Consider the following 18,815-nt stretch of genomic DNA (forward strand, 5'->3'; position numbering starts at 1 on the left):
CAACGTAGATCCGTTCTATCGGCATCTATCAATGATTCATGAATCTTCTTAATTATAGTTTTTTGATTGGAAATATATGTCAATTACTGTTGAGATATATTCACTTAAATTAATATTCCGAATTTGTTGTATTAAAAAATAAAAATAAAATGGAAAGAGAAAAAAAAGAAAGAATGAAAATAAAAGAAAGGAAGAAGACTGGCACGACTTGCTCGAGAAAACCAGAGCTTTCAACTTCCGAGCTTTCATTTGTCCATTTCCGTTTCTGAGGAAAAGTCAATTTTCTAACAAAAGATCAGTTGAACTGAATTCGAATTCTTCGAACCCATCATGAATCACCGCAATCGCAACAGTCCAAACGAGATTTCTCAACCAGTGAGTGATTTTATGTTTTCTTCTTACACTTAACAATTCAATCATTGCCCGTTTTTGAGCATCCATATATAATTCAGTCGTTCACTTCACTTCCGCAGCTCGTTTCCGGTTCGGCAATGGAAGAAATCAAGTCCGATTCCACTCCCCAGCACCGCCTCATCCCGGTGGAACCCCAGGTCGTGCTATCAGAACCACCCAAATCGAAGCGTGTTGCGTCGCTTGATATCTTCCGAGGTCTCACCGTTGCGGTACTTCTCTCTCTCTCTGCTCTGTTATCCCGCCGTGTTACTGTTGGTTCTTCTATTACTTGGATTGGTTATTGGATGATTTCGAAATGGATGATACAGAGTGCTTTTTCGTCGGGTTTTATGTGTTTTGTAATTGAGGAAAAGAGTTTGTCAGAAAAATCTCCCTCTGGTCACAATTCGTTTGGAGAAAGAGATAATATTTCTTCCAAAACCCATTTTAATGTCTTCGAGCAATTTTGATGTAGTGGATTCAATTGTAGCTTTCTGATCTTTAGTTTGAGTTGTTAGTTGTTGATTGGTAGTTAGTTATTGGTTTTCTTTGTTTGTAGTTTAACACGCTCTTTTTATACTTCATCCCTTGTGTTAGCAAAAATTGAATAACGAGGACTCTTGTAGAAGAGTTATAGACTCTTTTATGCTAGATTGCATCAAATAAATTTGATAAAACTATTAGCTAGATGTTATTCTTTTGGCCTTTGGGTTGGAACCCGTTTCTGTAGTTTGAGGTTCCTCTTGGCAGGTATTTTTTTGTACGTCTGCTTTTTGATTGCTCTTTTGTATTATTTCATTTATTCAATGAAAGCTGAGTTTCTTAATAATAATAATTGGAAAAAATTGCTACAACAACCCCTTTTTATTTTTTTTATTTTTTCTATACTTGATTTTGAAACGAAATCCATTCTCCATTATATCAGTCTCTCGAAATTACTTAATATGATGTACAGATAAAAGAAATTAATAAGGATAGTGCTTCTTGGTGGGGGGGTAAAGAAGCACAAGTAAAAAGATTGAATGTAGAAGAAAATTGGAGAACTTTTTAGTATGAATCTATTGAAAAATTAGACCAAGTTACCTACGTTGATGTGAACTTCTCAACTTCTGAATATTCTGACCTGGGTTTAGTGTAGAAGAAAATTTAGAGTTTAGTTTGCATGGTTATAATCTGACAAATTTGTTATTTGTCTCTGAGTCCTTCAGGAGCACTTGGGCGAGTTATCATACTCAGAATGATCATCACTTTCATGTAAAATTGTACAGTTACTCATATATTAGGTTGATGCTCATATAATCAGTAAAGATATTATTGAACATTGTAAATTGTAATGATTAGTATGCTATTTAATGGACCTCCTCGATGTAATGGTGCCTGTAGTTGATGATTTTGGTTGATGATGCTGGGGAAGAATGGCCTATGATTGGTCATGCACCATGGAACGGTTGCAATCTTGCAGATTTTGCGATGCCTTTCTTCTTGTTCATTGTTGGGATGGCCATTGCACTTGCCCTTAAGGTTCAGCTTCTATTAATATTTGTTCTTGATGACAAGCTATTGGAGGATGATTTAACAGTATTTATCATTCCTGGTTTGGTTTTATTTATAGAAAATACCAAGTCAACTTATGGCCATTGAAAAGATCACCCTTAGAACTTTAAAGCTCCTTTTCTGGGGGCTTCTGCTACAAGGTCAGCTTTTGCTCCAACTCTGTCATTTCAGAACAGTGCACTGAAGATTCGGTGCATTCAACTAAATCTGTCCTTCCCATGTCACATCTTGTATTTTGGAATGTATTGCTATATATCTAGAAGATTACTTTTATGTCGATCTGGTGGCAAAATTCTTGTTTTGTGAAATTTCTCCATCTTACTGCAGTCGAATTGTAAGATTTCTTATGTGTTGTACTTGTAACTTCCACTGAGAGTCTCTACGTAGGATGGTGGAGAGGATTATTTATTTGGATAAGACTAAAACCGATGTTCTCTCAAACAAGAAAAGTGGATTAGAACTGAGACATGTTTCAGGTAATAATATATTGGAGCAAGATTAAAGCAGCAAGACGATTCTTTGAGATTCTTTTCTAATTGGGAGGCTTTTATCTTTCCTTTTATAGTATATTAAGATGCTTGTACTTTATTTGTAGCTTTGCTCTTATTTTTATTTTTTCCCCTTTCACTCATCTAGGAGTTTGTATCTTTGAACAATTTCAGTTCCTTTTCATTTATCAATGAAAAATTTGTTTCTTTGTTAAGAAAAGAGATGATTGAGAGAAAATGTACACGATGCCTTTGTTTTTATGTGTCATATTCTTAACTACAATGGCTATAGACTGAGGTTTCTACCTTTTGATTCTGATATAATCATTGTTTGCAGTTTAAAAGGCTTAATTTATTTTGTCAAAATAGATTATTATCCATTCACGTCTGTAATATATTGATCAGAATGAAACACTGAGGAAGGTTTATTTGCACTGAAAGTGCATTCATATCTTATTCTTCCCCTGGCACTGTATTGTTTATTATGAACAAATGAATAAAAAGATGGAGCAATTATCTTATTTGCCATACAAATTTTGACTTTTCTTCAACAATTTTATGAAGGTGGCTATTCACATAAGCCAGACAAACTGACTTATGGCGTTGACGTGAAAAAGATCAGGTTGTGTGGCATTCTCCAGGTATTTTGATATTGGACTTCACATTTGTTAATATTGTACAGAAGTAGTTGCTAACTTCATGGAAAAGATGCACCCAATAAACGCTTGAATTATATTCTATAGAGAATTGCTTTTGCATATTTGGTTGTGGCACTTGTGGAAGTACTTTCCAGAAAAGCACAATCCAGGGATCAACCAGCACAATCCAGGGATCAACCATTCGGCCACTTTTCTATATTCAAGTCATACTTCTGGCATTGGTAACCACTTACATTACTATTGACCAAAGAGCTATCGGTTCCGGGTTATCAAAAAAAGAAAAACAAAAAACATTACTATTGATCAATTATCATTATCATTATTATTATTATTTTTCATTCTCAAAAAGAAAAAAAAATCATTATTTCTTTCGTCGTAATTTATGAATAATTTTCCTTCTTAAATTGCAGGCTGGTTGGAGCTTGTATTCTTGTTGTTTACTTCACTCTCCTCTATGGAACATATGTTCCTGATTGGCAATTTACCGTCAATGACAGTGATAGTGATTATTTTGGAAGAAACTTCACTGTAAGTTCTTTGTGACCATTCAACTTATTCTCAAATAACGAATTATCAGAGGCATTGGTAACTGCAGTTAATTTCTTTGTCCAACTTCATTACTTTAGTTTCACTGACAGACTAATTTTAATTTTTTCTTTCAAATCAACGATTTTGTGAATAGATACCATATAATGAGCATTTTCCTGGATATTATTGATTAAAATGATTTTCTTGCCAAGGGCTAGGATCATCTAAGCAATTGCCATACCAAATTTAGGTAGCATGTGGTGTTAGGGGAAGTTTGGATCCTCCATGTAATGCTGCGGGATATCTTGACAGAAAATTGCTGGGAATCAATCACTTGTATCCGTACCCTGCTTGGAGAAGATCTAAAGTGTGTATATTCGTTATTTGCTTCTCATAGAGCTGTCATAAGTTGATGACATTTACTGTTGATGGCTCATAATATTTGATACCTTTTCTTTAAGTGCTGCAGGCTTGCACCGAGAATTCTCTATATGCAGGGCCTTTTCGAAATAATGCTCCATCATGGTGTTTTGCCCCTTTTGAACCTGAAGGAATTTTAAGGTCTGTCATACAGATATGATTCAATATTATGGATTCTTGTTTATTTTAGGATTCTAGAAGGCCTTTTTTTAATAATTTTTAAATAATGAAAATCCAAGTGAGAAAAATGAAAGAATACTAAAGGTCATACAAAAAAACCCAGCAAAGGGGAGCCAAACTGAAATAACAAGCTCCAATCAAGCAAGATCAAACCTAAGAAGTAATTACAAAATACTTTGGACAGTGAACACAAAGGGAAACATGAAACAGGGCAAGGGCCCACACCTCCTCCCTAGATCTATCTCCACCTAATCCTCTCATACTGCAAACTCCGTAGAACAGCAAAGAAATCCGCCTGTGGTTTATTTAAGGATTCTTGATGGTTCAAAAACCAAAACACAAATTTTGAGTTTCTGTTTTTCCTGAATCGTATTCATATATGTGTGTTTGCTCGAAGTAGTTGGCACTTGAGCATATCAGATGGGCTTACTAGATAGAGAAGATGAAACCTTTGGACAAGATTTCTCAATTATAGAATTTGGCACATATTCTCTCTTTCTCTCTCTCTCAAATCATTTAATATTGCAGCATCCATAGTAAACAGAAAATTGAATGAAATTAAATGTTAAAGAGATGCCTACTTGTTTGTGATACAAACCAAATAATAAGACTTGGAAATTGTATTGAAATATGAATAAGAAAATACGGCAAGATATTCCAAGTATTTTGAGGTATTTAGACGCTGAAATACTTGAGATTAAACCACTAAAATATTGCCTATTTTAATCCCACCCACTCCCTTTATTAATATGCCCTTACCTTACTGTACCAATAATATTTCTAAAATTCTAGCCTAATGGTGTTCCTAAAAGTTTTTTCTTTCTGAGATGAAATATTCTGCTTTTGTTCATTATAGTTATAGTACTAGATTATTTTGAACCTCACCCAGGATACACATGCTTGCACCTGCAGTTCTATATCTTCAATTCTGTCCACAATCATCGGAGTGCATTTTGGGCATGTTCTAATACATTTTCAGGTTAGCTCTGTAACTCTTACAAGTCATTGTATGATTTCTGAGTTCTAACATGCTAAAGCCTTAACTGCTCATTGAAATGCAGGATCATTCAGCTCGGCTAAAGCAATGGATTACTATGGGATTCGCTCTTCTTATTTTTGGACTTGTTCTTCATTTCACTCACGGTGTTGCACATCACCAACTTTCAAATTTTGCAACTCTCGCCGTATTTATTTCATTTCTTACGAATAATGATATGCATCTTTGATTGATGCAGTAATTCCAATAAATAAACAGTTATATACTTTAAGCTACGTCTGCGTGACGTCAGGAGCTGCAGCATTGGTTTTCTGTGTCTTCTACTCTTTGGTACTCTGTCTTCTTCTTGAAACTACCTTTCAATCATGCCCCCACCTTAATTTAGTTGGATTTAAGGATTACAGTTAGATACTTTAATGCATATGAAGGTCTTGGATTCGGTTTCTTTCTCCAGTCTGCCGATTAAGAGTTTGTTTTTATGATGAATGCAGGTTGATATTTGGGGTCTGAAGTACTTGTTTCTGCCATTGGAGTGGATCGGGATGAACGCGATGCTCGTGTTCGTTATGGCAGCAATGGGCATTTTTGCAGGATTCATCAATGGCTGGTATTATGAAGACCCCCACAACACACTGGTTTGTTCTTTTCTTTATTGTTTTAAAAATAATTTATACTTTTAGTTGTAAACTATAATTGGTGAATTATGTTTTTCAATAGAAAAGTAAATGAAAACACATGAACAAAAGATAGAATTCCATATGACTTCAAAAATAAAAAAGAGGGAAAAGATCAATTTTGACCCTTGGCAAAGTATATCAATTTTTTCCCCTAAAATTTCAAATTTCATTTTATCGCATCTTAAACTTGGATAAGTGTTGCAATTCTCACCTTAAATTTTTAAAATTATAGTAATTTTTACCTTTACTTAAGTTTTCATTCGAAGAACCACTGAGAAAAGTATTCTTACGTGAGTTCAATGAATTTTATATATACTTGGTATGAAATTGATGAGATTGAGTAAAAAACGACCTTACAACTGGTTTTTGTTGAAAACTTTCTAAGTTTTGCCAGAGTTATTTAATGGTATGGTATGTTTTGGGTACTAATCAAACTTAATTTTGTGCAAAACTCGATCTTCATTTTATTAATGAGTTTTTCACATTACTTTTGCTAATTAGTGGGTGAATTATCAAAAATTGAATAAAGAGTAAATTATCTATATTTAGGGTTCAGTTTGATGAAATTGAAACTTCAGGTGAAATTTGATACTGCTGGTCAAGTTTAGATGTAAAATTTGACTTTTTCCCAAAAAATAAAAATAGAAAATGCTTAGGTATGGTTGGCTCATTGTTTCAATCCACTCGGGTTTAGGAGACCTAATTTTTGTGTTTGGATTGTGTAAATACACGAGATGTAGAAACATGGTTTTATGTTACTTTTTTTACTTCCACTCGTGTTTGATCTATGAAAGCTGTCCCAGACGCTCACAGATATAAGGAAAAAAAAGTGTTTGATTTGTGAAAGCTAGAATGAGGTAGAAAATGAGTTTTATAAATTTGGGTTTATGTATTCTTTGAGATTAACACATCCTTAACTTAACATAAGTACCCCGTACATGATAAACGACTTGTTGATTACACAAACTGACCCCATAAGCCAAAGTAGAAAAAGAAAAAAAGTAATTTTTCATACAATATAATTTGCATCAAATCCAGCATCCTCATCCACCATAAACTTGTCATCTTAGTTTAGTTTATCATCAAAGTTGGACTGATCGAACGTTCCCAAAGATTCCAAACCGTAAACACCGTCTTCTTCGACCTTTTTGTTTCTGTTTCATGAGTTTGTTCTAATAGATTATTATCTGTTTAACACTTGACATTATCAATGGCAGATATATTGGATAAAGAAGCATCTTTTCATTGGAGTTTGGCATTCAAGAAGAGTGGGCATCCTCCTCTATGTAATCTTTGCAGAGATCTTGTTTTGGAGCATTGTCGCCGGGATCTTGCACCGGTTCCGCTTATACTGGAAGCTATAAGAAGACACTTTATTTTGGGGCATTGTTGTCGGGATCTCACATCGACTTCGCTTGTACCGGAAGCTGTAGGATAGTTTTTGATTGTTCTTGATGCTGAAACTCTGTCTCTCCATGAACAGATTATCTTCTGTGTACTAAAAAGAATGGTTAAACTGAGTTCTGATGTTGTATATTTATTATGTATTTGGGGACGTATTTTAACATTTTTCTTTCTAGTTAGGATCGAACCTTCAACGATAAGAAAAGTAAGAGTTGTACTTCTATCCACTGAGTGATGTTTGAATTATGGGAGAACCCTAATTTAATGGTTATAAATGTGGGGAGTTTTCCCACGGAGGTAGTTAGGGAGAAAATTTTTCATCTAGCATACTAGAGTTTCTGCAAAAGAGTTCGTAATAATATAGTAGAAAATTTTCATTTAATTTTATTTTTTTAAATATTGTAAAAATATATATGATCAGATGTGTTTTTTTTTTTCTGTATAAGCTTATTTCAACCATATTTACCAATTTTATAATGGCAAAACAATTTTCAATAATTGTTTAAAAGAAAAAAATTGTTTATATTCCTAGTTCTTTGAACAATAAAATAATGTTTAATCAAATAATTATTGATCAAATATGTTTTTTAATCATATATAAATAAAATTTGTTCATACTCTTCGTTCTTTGAACCGTTAAGCTGTTTTATTGGTCAAGTGTATTATTTATCATCCTTTCTTTGTCATTTGGGACAATTTTCTTCTTTCGTGATTGTGATGGTGATACCTAATCACCACTCTTCTAATGTAATCCCGGGTGATCATGTTTGTTTTAGATTTAGATGCAGTATTTCTTGGTTTGAAAAGGAAAAAAAAAAAGTAAAAAAAATTCAATAATTGGATATTTTTCTTTACCAAAGGCCCAAATCGTTAAAGTAGGCCCATTAAATTGTCGGCCCAATTAGCCCTCTTCTATCGCATGTGGACCATTGTCCCCATTTCTTCGGCGACAAGTTAGCTTTGTCTTTTACCTTACCTTCTTCCCCTGGCCTTCTCCATTTCTGCTGTTCTTACATCTTCGTTTAGTTTCCTTCCAATTTCTGTGTCTCCAAATAGTTTCATCCAAATGGCGACGGCTATGGTTGAAGATTCCAACTTCGAAGATGATCAGCTTGCTTCAATGGCCACCGATGACATTATTAGGGCTTCGCGTCTGCTCGACAATGAGATTCGGATTCTCAAGGTCCCGTACTCTTCTTATCACTCGTTTCCAGTCATCTGTCTCTACTACAATTCTGTTTGTATGTATGTATGTATGTATTACATTTGGAGAGTTCTGATTTTCTGACTGGTTATGGGAGTGTAGGAAGAGGTGCAAAGAACAAATCTGGAGTTGGATTCATTCAAGGAAAAGATAAAGGAGAACCAGGAGAAGATTAAACTCAATAAGCAGCTGCCTTACTTGGTCGGGAACATTGTCGAGGTATGCTTACAGCTTACTCTCAAACTAATTTTTTTCTCTAAAGAATTATTTGTATGTGCATTTCATTTTTTTTCCTAGCAGCAAACCCATTTCTACTTAGCTAGATTTTGTACATGAAATGAAATCAATTATGTCTTTGCGTCTTGCAAAGGCTGGTGGACTGGAGTTGGTCAAATGTATATAGAAATATACAGAAACTAAACTGGTTTATTATGAATTCTAGCATGCATGTGAGCTCTAGTTGGAATTGTTTCCGAGCTTGATATTATACATCAACCAAAGAAAATGTGAGGGAGAGAATCCTTATTGTTTAATCATGAAGTGGGTTCGATGGAAATTATGCTAGTGGATATAATGAAATAAAGGACTATAAGTTACTTCCCAGGTGATCAAGTGATCTTAGTATTTATTTATGCTTTATTTTTGGTTTTTCTAGCCTCTATTTTTGAGCCAGAAACCTCAAGTAATTAGGCATTTTTATTTGGTTGACTCCATGGTGAATGAAGGTGATTTTATACAGTTATCGGTATATGAGGTTTAGAGGGTTCTATGCAGTCATTTTTAATTAAGAATAGCTGGTTCTCTTCCTTGAAATTTTCCATCTAATGATGGTTAATCATAGATCAATTGTTGACTTTTTATTCTATATCCTCTTGGAACCACAGTTGATGTGTTACTTTTAGTGCTTCTAAGGCCTATTTTCTCTCATTTTTAGTGGCCAAGTAGGTTTTTGTTTAGTATTTGTCCGCATTGGCTGAACTCCTGGTTTTCAACCGATTGTTTTTTTTTTCTTTTCAGATTTTAGAAATGAACCCAGAAGATGAAGCAGAAGAAGATGGTGCAAATATTGATCTCGACTCACAAAGGAAAGGAAAATGTGTTGTACTGAAGACATCCACTCGCCAGGTTTGCTATGACCAGATTTTCTTGTATGATCATAATATAATCCACTTTTGTGTCAATGTTTGTATACCTCTAAAAGTTCCTTACAACTAATATTTTATTTTTAATCTGGCAGAAATATAAATTGATGTAATCTTCATTAAGTTAAAATCAACATAAATTTTTCTAACCGATTGCTTTCATTTGACATAAGCTGTAAGAAATTGTAAAGAATTTTATTTAATTATAATTTTTTCTTGGCTGCAGACTATCTTTTTACCTGTTGTTGGGCTTGTTGATCCTGACAAGTTAAAGCCAGGTGACTTGGTTGGTGTAAACAAGGATAGTTACCTGATTTTGGATACTCTGCCATCTGAGTATGATTCTCGAGTGAAGGCTATGGAGGTTGACGAGAAACCAACTGAAGACTACAATGACATTGGAGGGCTGGAAAAGCAGGCACTTTCAGACTCTAGACATCTGTTCATTAGTTTGCTGGTTATGTTGGATGCCATTTACAATTGCTTGTTATATTATTTGCACAGATTCAAGAACTAGTGGAGGCCATTGTCTTACCCATGACCCACAAAGAGCGGTTTCAGAAGCTAGGAATTCGTCCACCTAAGGGTGTGCTCTTGTATGGACCTCCTGGCACTGGGAAAACTTTGATGGCACGTGCTTGTGCAGCACAAACAAATGCTACCTTCCTGAAGTTGGCTGGCCCGCAACTTGTCCAGGTACAGATTTGTCTGTGCAAAATAGTTATTTGATCACTGAACCTTATCGTCTTGCCTGTTTTATGAATTTTCACTGTTACGCTAGTTTTCTTTGCATCATACAGTGTTAATGAAGCTAAAATTTCGTTTCAAAAATGAAAAATTCTGTTCTATTAGGTTATTTTTGATGTATCTGATGCTATTGAATTGGCTTCATGTGTTTTTATGCCTTTTTATCACTCTTTCCTTTTAGATGTGTCTATTAGCAATTTAACTTGGAATTATTGCAGATGTTCATTGGGGATGGAGCAAAACTTGTTCGAGATGCTTTTCAGCTTGCAAAAGAAAAATCCCCATGCATCATTTTTATTGATGAAATTGATGCTATTGGAACAAAGCGATTTGACAGGTCTGTTGATGCTTGTACTAGATATTTTTATAAAGCTCTCTTAGATGATATATTTATGTATTATTTTTCTTTTGCTTCAGCGAAGTAAGTGGAGACAGGGAGGTGCAGCGAACCATGTTGGAGTTACTCAATCAACTGGATGGGTTTAGTAGCGATGAACGCATTAAGGTTTTTTTTGGTTCTTTTCTTGAATTATTTTGATGTGAATCACGTCATTGTTTTACCTCAGGGAATGCTGGGTTTATGTTGATTTGATTAGCACTTGACTTGTACCTCAAAAAATCTCTTTGCTTTTGGGGCTGAGTTGTATTTTTCATGATGTTTGAATCTCATTTTATTAAATTAGATCTCTTATAATTGCAGGTTATAGCAGCAACAAATCGTGCAGATATTCTTGATCCAGCACTCATGCGTTCTGGTCGATTAGATCGGAAGATCGAATTTCCTCATCCCACTGAAGAAGCAAGGGCTCGAATCATGCAGGTTTTTATGTTTTTTTTTTTTTTAGTTCTCATGTTGCCTTTTGCCTTGTAATTTTTTGTCATTTCATAATCGTTGCAAAACACAATTGTAGATCCACTCAAGGAAGATGAATGTCCACCCAGATGTCAACTTTGAAGAACTAGCTCGGTCCACCGATGATTTCAATGGTGCGCAACTAAAAGCAGTTTGTGTCGAGGCGGGCATGTTGGCTCTTCGCCGTGATGCAACTGAGGTGATTTCTCTCACACTCATGAATGCACATACACATGATTAATCATGTCTTTTAGATATATGTAAGGGGTCTTTGACGATACAGTGATGAGGTGGTAAAAATCTGGAACAGACGTTTGGGGAAATTTTTTTCTGGGTGGAAAGCTTATTTGATATCTCTTGAAATCTCCGTATAGAATAGTGGGGTTAGATTTGATACCATACCACGAATAGGAAAAAAAAAGGAAAAAGAAAAGGTATGTAGATGACGATGTGGGATCGAGCTTATGGTGCTTGAATGAAACTCTTTATTTGGCTTTCATTTTAGAGAATAATCTGGAGCATGCACTTACAACTTTTGAAGTAATGGATTCATTTGATTGTTTCTTTTTCTTTGGAACAATCAGGTGAACCATGAGGACTTCAATGAAGGTATCATACAAGTTCAAGCCAAGAAGAAATCAAGCCTGAATTACTATGCATAGAGCTATCAAACATCAACCAATGGTTGTGGCCATGGCAAATCCAGAAACAAATGAGCGAGAAGTTCGTCAACACAGACCCGACATTAGAAGCTCGGCTTCTGTGCAGTTCAGTTCGTGTTCTAAATTTGGAGGTATGATAGCCAGGCAGAATCAGATGCTCCTCTAAAGATTGTTATTTCTTCAACTGGAAATTGTTGGGTCCTTTTTAAAAAAAATTAGAATTAGTCTGTTGTCTGATGTGAAAACTGAGAGAAGCTTTTAGATCTTACACCAGCTGATAGATGTGTTTATTGTTGGTGTTGTAAGAAAGTTTGTAAGTTTACGCGGAATGCTTCTGGTGAAAGTGCTTAGGGTGTGTTTGAGAGTGATCGTAGGAGTGATTTTGAAAAAATAAATTTAAGAATAATTGATTTTTCAAAATCACCATCCAAGTGATATAAACTAATTTTAAATGATTTTATGTTTTCTTAAAATTATTTTTTGAAACGATCAATGGAAATGTAATTGATTTTGGTAACAGTGTAAAAATCACTCTCAAACACACATTTATTTAGATCCATATCTGTCTTTTCAAAGGAACTTTGAACTTTCTTGGTAAGTGCTTCTGGTTTTTATTTCAGATGATTTCTAAGGATTATTGTCGGAAATTATATATAATTTATAAACCTTGAAGATAATTATATAAATTTGTATTTGCATTAGATTTTTGTACTAGAAAAATGAAACACGACTCAAAAAACTGTTTTAAAAAGTGTTAATGTTGTCATGAGAAATTGTATGGAGAGATGGAAAGAAAGTGGGTATGAATGTCAGATATTTAGGCTAATTTGGATAGAGTGAACTGTAAATTTTGATTATATTGCCATTAATTATTGGGTACAAAATTATGCATATTTAATTAAATTTTAGATTATATTTGATATTAATTAAAGTAAATAATTCTTTTACTAATAATAAATAATATATATAAACAAATGTGTCTGTGGAGCCTTCTCATTAATCCGAAAAACATAAATTTATAATTGCCAACTCTGTTTTTGGGCCACAGTTCATAAAAACATGAAAGAAAAAGGTAAAAAAAAAAAAATGAAGTAAACATGGGATTGTATAATAAATGGAATTCTTGAATTTCATTAATGAATCAATAAGGACCTAACTAAATCCTAACTAAATCGTAAAGATTTAAAAATAAAAAAACATAAATATAAACCACACGAACTAAATTTAAAAAATGCAGTGCAATTTTGGGAAGATGTCGTGGATGAGCCAATATGCCATGAATTTGTAAGCTTTTTGCGTCAAATGGATTCCATCCCAACTTATATGTTCATGAGGGTTTGGACAAACTGGTACACCAGGAAGTCCGCAAATCTTCATGAGGTTAAAGTTGTAGTTGCCTCCAATCCCGCAACATGATTTTTGCAAAGAAGCTTCATCAAATCCTGCTCATATAAATATGGTTGGGAAACAAAACATTAGTAATTTATAGAAGAACAATACCAAAGATCTAAACTTTATTTTGTAAAATGTAGAATAACATACCGAGCACAAAAGCATGACGAAGAATCCAAAGCAATGCATTATAGTAGTCGCCATATACAATAACAGTATGTGGATTCTCCCTTTTCAGTACTTCAATGGCTTGCTTGATTTGATCATTGTGATAACTGGCCAAACTATTCAAACCCTTCAAACAATGAAGTTCATCATAAGCGGTTGTATCATTGGTTTGGAATCCGGTGAGATAGATGGGTAAACATCCAATTGGAAAGTTTCCAGGAACAATGACTCGAGTAGCACCATAACTTATCACTTTCTGCAAACCATCGACATAAACCAAAAGAGGGGATTAGATTAGTAGGGAAAGTCTCAATGATCCACATCACTTGTAAAAAGTATATAAATATAAATATAAATTACCTCGACAGCATTCTTTATGGTTTGAACAACATCCGGCACCATATCTTTCACCTCTTGAATAGTTTTACCTTGAAACAGTGCATAATTATAATCATTCCCGCCAATCTCGCCCACCAAGAACAAAGCACTCCGTAACTTCTCAATGCAATCTATAGCATATAAATACAAAAAAAAATCAATATGTATAATAACGAGAGGAAAAAAAACTGAAAATATTTACATATATAAAAATAGAAGGTTAGTAAACAATGACCTCTTTCATTTAGACAAATAGATTCAAAATGAGAGTGCATCCAAACAAGCTGACGATCGAGAGAAGAATTGGTAACTGGAGAAAAGATTTTATTGCGGAAAAGAGTCTCGGAAGACAAAGCGGTAGAACCAGCCACTGCAAAATTCACTCCACGATTCTTCAAAGCATCTTTGTTAAGATAAGGATTCACCAACGGAAGTCCCGCATCCAAAGCTACAAAATCACCATTAACGGAAACCTTTATTAGAAAAATTGGAATAGAAAGTGAAATTAGAAAAATAACAAGAAGATAGAAGTAGAAATAAGTTACCGAAGTAATCGAGCATGAGCAAGCCGTTGGAGCAGCGGCCAGTGGCTCCATGGAAGAAGGTTTCACCATAGGGAAGGCGAGAGAAGGTAGTATTAGGATTTTCACGGATGAGATTTCCAGTGTCGGAGATTGAGTCCCCGAGTTGGTATATTGCATCGAACGTGCAAGTCCTCAGAAGATGGGCGGTGGAAGGAGGAGAGAGAAGAAGAAAAAGAAGAGGAAGAAGAAGAGAGAAGGATGATGATGTAGTTGAAGTAGCCATTGACACAAAAGGGAGAGATTTTGGTGTTAAAAGGAATTCGTTGGGGGAATTGTGAGTGAAGAGTGGAATAACGGTGAAGCCTTATTTATAGGTTTTGATTTCTTCCTAATCCTCATCGGATAGTGGTTTGAATTTTTATTTTGACTTTCCTATTCCTTATAAGATTGGGAAATTCCTTCTTATCATTTTTGAAAATTAAAAGTAAAATAAAGTATTAAAAAAGATCATAATTGATTATTTTTAAAATTGTTCTAAATCATCATGTAGTTCGATGTGGCAGTTTTATGCGTATACGGGACATAATTTTCAATTTTAATTATTATTTTTTATTGCTGACATGAAAAAAAAATTGACTTAAAATTTTGAATAAATAAGATTCTTTTTCTTTAAATAAAAATAATAATTGAAAAATAAAATTTTTCTTATCTAGAAAATTTTGAATTAATTTAGCCCGACTTAAAAAATATTCAACTGTTTAATTAATCAAGAAAAATCATTTTATGTTACTTCCTTTGAGCTTTGATTGATTAATTGGTCAAATAAAATCATTTTATTTTGTTTTCATTTAAAATTTGATTAGTTAATTATATTAACTTATTTTCGATATTGATAATTTGATTTTTTTTTCTATTAAGTAAATTAAATTATTTCCTTTTGACTTTTGAGTTTTTATAAATTGCCAACTTCACAACATTTTTCGAAATCAAAAGCAGTGGTAGGAGGAATTCTTAATCAAAGAGAGATAAAGAAATTCAAATTCAAAATTTAAAATCAAAATTCAAATACTTTTTATCCGTTAAGGAATCGGAAGAAATAAAAAACTATCAATAATATTTTAGACTGATTTTAAGTATTATTAAATAAATTGCATTGTTATAAAATTTCATAATGAATACTAATTATAATCTAAAACGGCTTTATTTTCTGATGATATTTGAAGTTTCAAAATATCTTTTTCTTGTAATTTCAAAAAATAATCATTATAATCATTTTACTTTATAAAATAATTAGAAGGAATTCCCAATCTTAAAAGGATAAGGAAATTCTAAATTAAATTCAAACCCCTTTTATCCAGAGAGGAATTGGAAGAAATCAAAACCTATAAATAAGGCTTCACCATTATTCCACTCTTCACTCACAATTTGCCCTACGAATTCACTTTACACCAAAATTCTCTTCCTTTTGCAGCAATGGCGATTTCCTTTACAACATCATCTTTCTCTCTTCTTCTTCCTCTTCTTTTTCTTCTTCTCTCTTCCGCTTCCACCGCACATCCACTAAGGGCTTGTATGTTCGACGCAATATACCAACTCGGCGACTCGATCTCCGACACCGGAAATCTGATCCGTGAAAATCCTAATACTACCTTCTCTCACCTTCCTTATGGTGAAACCTTCTTTCATGGTGCTACTGGCCGCTGCTCCAATGGCTTGCTCATGCTCGATTACTTCGGTAACTTATTTCTACTTCTATCTTCTCATTCTTTCTCTAATTTCACTTTCATTGCAATTTTTCTAATAAAGGCTTCTGTTAATGGTGATTTTGTAGCTTTAGATGCGGGACTTCCATTGGTGAATCCTTATCTAAATAGGGACGCTTTGACAAATCACGGAGTCAATTTTGCAGTGGCTGGTTCTACAGCTTTGTCTTTCGAGGCTCTTCTCCGCAATAAAATACTTTCTCCGGTTACCAATTCTTCTCTCGATCATCAGCTTGGTTGGATGCACTCTCATTTTGAATCTATTTGTCTAAATGAAAGAGGTAATTATTCACTGACCTTCTATTTTTATACATGGAAATACTTTCAGTTTCTTTTTCTCTTGTTATTATACATATTGATTTTTTTTTTCACATTTATATGCTATAGATTGCATTGAGAAGTTAAGGAGTGCTTTGTTCTTGGTGGGCGAGATTGGTGGGAATGATTATAATTATGCACTATTTCAAGGTAAAACTATTCAAGAGGTGAAAGATATGGTGCCAGATGTTGTTCAAACCATAAAGAATGCAGTTGAGGTAATTTATATTTATATTTATATACTTTTTACAAGTGATGTGGATCATTGAGGCTTTCCCGACTAATCTAATCCCCTCTTTTGGTTTATGTTGATGGTTTGCAGAAAGTGATAAGTTATGGTGCTACTCGAGTCATTGTTCCTGGAAACTTTCCAATTGGATGTTTACCCATCTATCTCACCGGATTCCAAACCAATGATACAACCGCTTATGATGAACTTCATTGTTTGAAGGGTTTGAATAGTTTGGCAAATTATCACAATGATCAAATCAAGCAAGCCATTGAAGTGCTGAGAAGGGAGAATCCACATACTGTTATTGTGTATGGCGATTACTATAATGCATTGCTTTGGATTATTCGCCATGCTTTTGTACTCGGTATACTATTCTACATTTTACAAAATAAAATTTAGATCTTTGGTATTGTTCTATAAATTATTAATGTTGTGTTTCCTATCCATATTTACATGAGCAGGATTTGATGAAGCTTCTTTGCAAAAATCATGTTGTGGGATTGGGGGCAACTACAACTTTGAACTCATGAAGATTTGCGGACTTCCTGGTGTACCAGTTTGCCCAAACCCTCATGAACATATAAGTTGGGATGGAATCCATTTGACGCAAAAAACTTACAAATTCATGGCATATTGGCTCATCCATGACATCTTCCCAAAATTGCACTGCATTTTTTAAATTTAGTTTTTTTTTCTTTTTTCTTTTTTACTCTTTCTTAATGTTTATGATTTAGTTAGGTCCTTATTGATTTATTAATAAAATTCAAAGATTACATTTCATATATAATCCGGTGTTTAGTTTTTTTCTTTTTCCTTTTTCAACCTAAAAGAAATGTGAAAATCAATTGCACACTGTGGTCTAAAAAACAGAGTTGGCAATTAATTAAAAATTATGGACTCGAGTAGACATGATTTTTTAGATTTCTCTGTGAAATCTAAGAAAATTTCAGAAAACTCCACATTGTTTATTGATATATATTATTTATTAATTGTAAAAATTTTATGTACTTTAGTTAATATAAAATATAATTTAATATGCATAATTTGTTCTCCTTAAAATTTTCAATTCCTAAATACAAAAAATATATCCCTAAATTTGCTTTTTGTTTAAAAAATAGTTTTTTTTTTTTAGTTTCAATATAATTACTATCATTCACCTTTCCGGTGCGTTTCAATAATACAGTAAACATTCGCTAACATTTTAAACAAAAAAATTGACATGGTAGAATATAAAATATTGATCCTCTCTTTTAACCCTTAAAAGAGCGATTGCCGGGAATAACTGGAATAAGACTCTCTTTTTCATATGTTGTGAAAATTAGACTATGATCTTTAGTCTCCAATTATCTTTCTTTTCTTTAGCTAAGGATAATCCAAGGTTGAAGTTAGCATATAATTTCATGAAACAATAGTCAAGATTGATATCGTGCAATTGGAGGAGAAGATAGGTAGCTTGACTCCTCATGGAAAACTATAAAAAGCAATTCACAGTTGACGTGACATATAGGTCCCCATTTTGCCAATTTTTTAAAAAGCATTGCCTTAATCCCTCTTTTAAAAATGATAGTTGTTATACAAAGGAAAAACGACAAAGCAACAGACCGACAGAACAGGAGAGGAGCAAAGAAGTCATCGGAAGAACTGGACCGCGGCTCGGTCCTGATCCGAGGGCTCAGCACATTGCCAAGCTCGGTAATCGCCCTCTTCTGATCTCCACGCACCTTAGGCCTTGCAGTGACGAACTAGGGCTCATTTAGAAGGGTCTGGAACCTTCCGAGCGACTATAAATAGGCCATGTAGTGTAACCCTAAGGTAAGCCAAATTCTACACTTAGAATTCCATTATTCATCTACACTCCTTGCTAACTTAGACATCGGAGCCCGTGTGACTGGATTCACACCGGTCTAAGCTTTGTTCGGTTTTGCAGGTCTTCGATTCCCTGATAATCAAGTTTGGTGCGAACCTCGGAAGGAACCGGGAGAACGTAATCCACGCATCAACAATAATTTCTTTTAGATTTTCTCTTTTTTTTTTTGGGACTCAATCCAAGCTTTCACGTTAATTGTCATGTTGTTGATCCAAATTCTTTTTCAAACAATTATGAAAGATCAAGTATTGAAACTTTTAAAATA

General features: G+C 33.9%; 4 protein-coding genes across 5 annotated transcripts; 3 read left to right on the top strand and 1 right to left on the bottom strand.

Annotated features, from left to right (window-relative positions):
- The first annotated feature begins 200 nt into the window (after positions 1–200).
- Positions 201–7,527, top strand: LOC111023295 (heparan-alpha-glucosaminide N-acetyltransferase-like protein (DUF1624)). Of its 2 annotated transcripts, none has more exons than XM_022300697.2 (14): positions 201–375; positions 474–623; positions 1,777–1,914; positions 2,006–2,087; positions 3,000–3,076; positions 3,179–3,315; positions 3,505–3,622; positions 3,873–3,989; positions 4,092–4,183; positions 5,135–5,201; positions 5,284–5,365; positions 5,458–5,549; positions 5,711–5,854; positions 7,114–7,527. In XM_022300697.2, exons 1-14 carry the CDS (start codon positions 331–333, stop codon positions 7,258–7,260), a joined length of 1,488 nt encoding a protein of 495 aa, XP_022156389.1. In that variant the 5' UTR covers positions 201–330; the 3' UTR covers positions 7,261–7,527. The 2 variants fall into 2 exon arrangements, with proteins under 2 accessions (XP_022156389.1, XP_087983960.1); XM_088127834.1 differs by lacking the exon at positions 201–375 and adding an exon at positions 1,602–1,647 and having other exon boundaries at positions 489–623.
- Positions 7,528–8,283: 756 nt separating this feature from the next.
- Positions 8,284–12,251, top strand: RPT5A (regulatory particle triple-A ATPase 5A). Its single transcript, XM_022300733.2, has 10 exons — positions 8,284–8,483; positions 8,607–8,723; positions 9,522–9,629; positions 9,873–10,064; positions 10,151–10,342; positions 10,612–10,730; positions 10,811–10,898; positions 11,094–11,213; positions 11,305–11,445; positions 11,831–12,251. The coding sequence occupies exons 1-10, from the start codon at positions 8,367–8,369 to the stop codon at positions 11,906–11,908; spliced, it is 1,272 nt and encodes a 423-aa protein (XP_022156425.1). The 5' UTR covers positions 8,284–8,366; the 3' UTR covers positions 11,909–12,251.
- A 784-nt stretch (positions 12,252–13,035) lies between these two features.
- LOC111023260 (GDSL esterase/lipase At5g03980) lies at positions 13,036–14,689 on the bottom strand. Its single transcript, XM_088128150.1, has 5 exons — positions 14,392–14,689; positions 14,082–14,294; positions 13,829–13,977; positions 13,451–13,724; positions 13,036–13,350 (listed from the first exon to the last, which is right to left on the bottom strand). Exons 1-5 carry the CDS (start codon positions 14,651–14,653, stop codon positions 13,133–13,135), a joined length of 1,116 nt encoding a protein of 371 aa, XP_087984276.1. The 5' UTR covers positions 14,654–14,689; the 3' UTR covers positions 13,036–13,132.
- Positions 14,690–15,841: 1,152 nt separating this feature from the next.
- Positions 15,842–17,450, top strand: LOC111023320 (GDSL esterase/lipase At5g03980-like). Its single transcript, XM_088128072.1, has 5 exons — positions 15,842–16,105; positions 16,202–16,414; positions 16,521–16,669; positions 16,774–17,047; positions 17,145–17,450. Exons 1-5 carry the CDS (start codon positions 15,844–15,846, stop codon positions 17,360–17,362), a joined length of 1,116 nt encoding a protein of 371 aa, XP_087984198.1. The 5' UTR covers positions 15,842–15,843; the 3' UTR covers positions 17,363–17,450.
- The last annotated feature ends 1,365 nt before the right edge of the window (positions 17,451–18,815 follow it).

The sequence above is a fragment of the Momordica charantia genome (genome assembly GCF_013281855.1).
Source record: "Momordica charantia cultivar OHB3-1 chromosome 8 unlocalized genomic scaffold, Mcharantia_2.0 BLBB01000008.1, whole genome shotgun sequence".
NCBI lineage: Eukaryota > Viridiplantae > Streptophyta > Magnoliopsida > Cucurbitales > Cucurbitaceae > Momordica > Momordica charantia.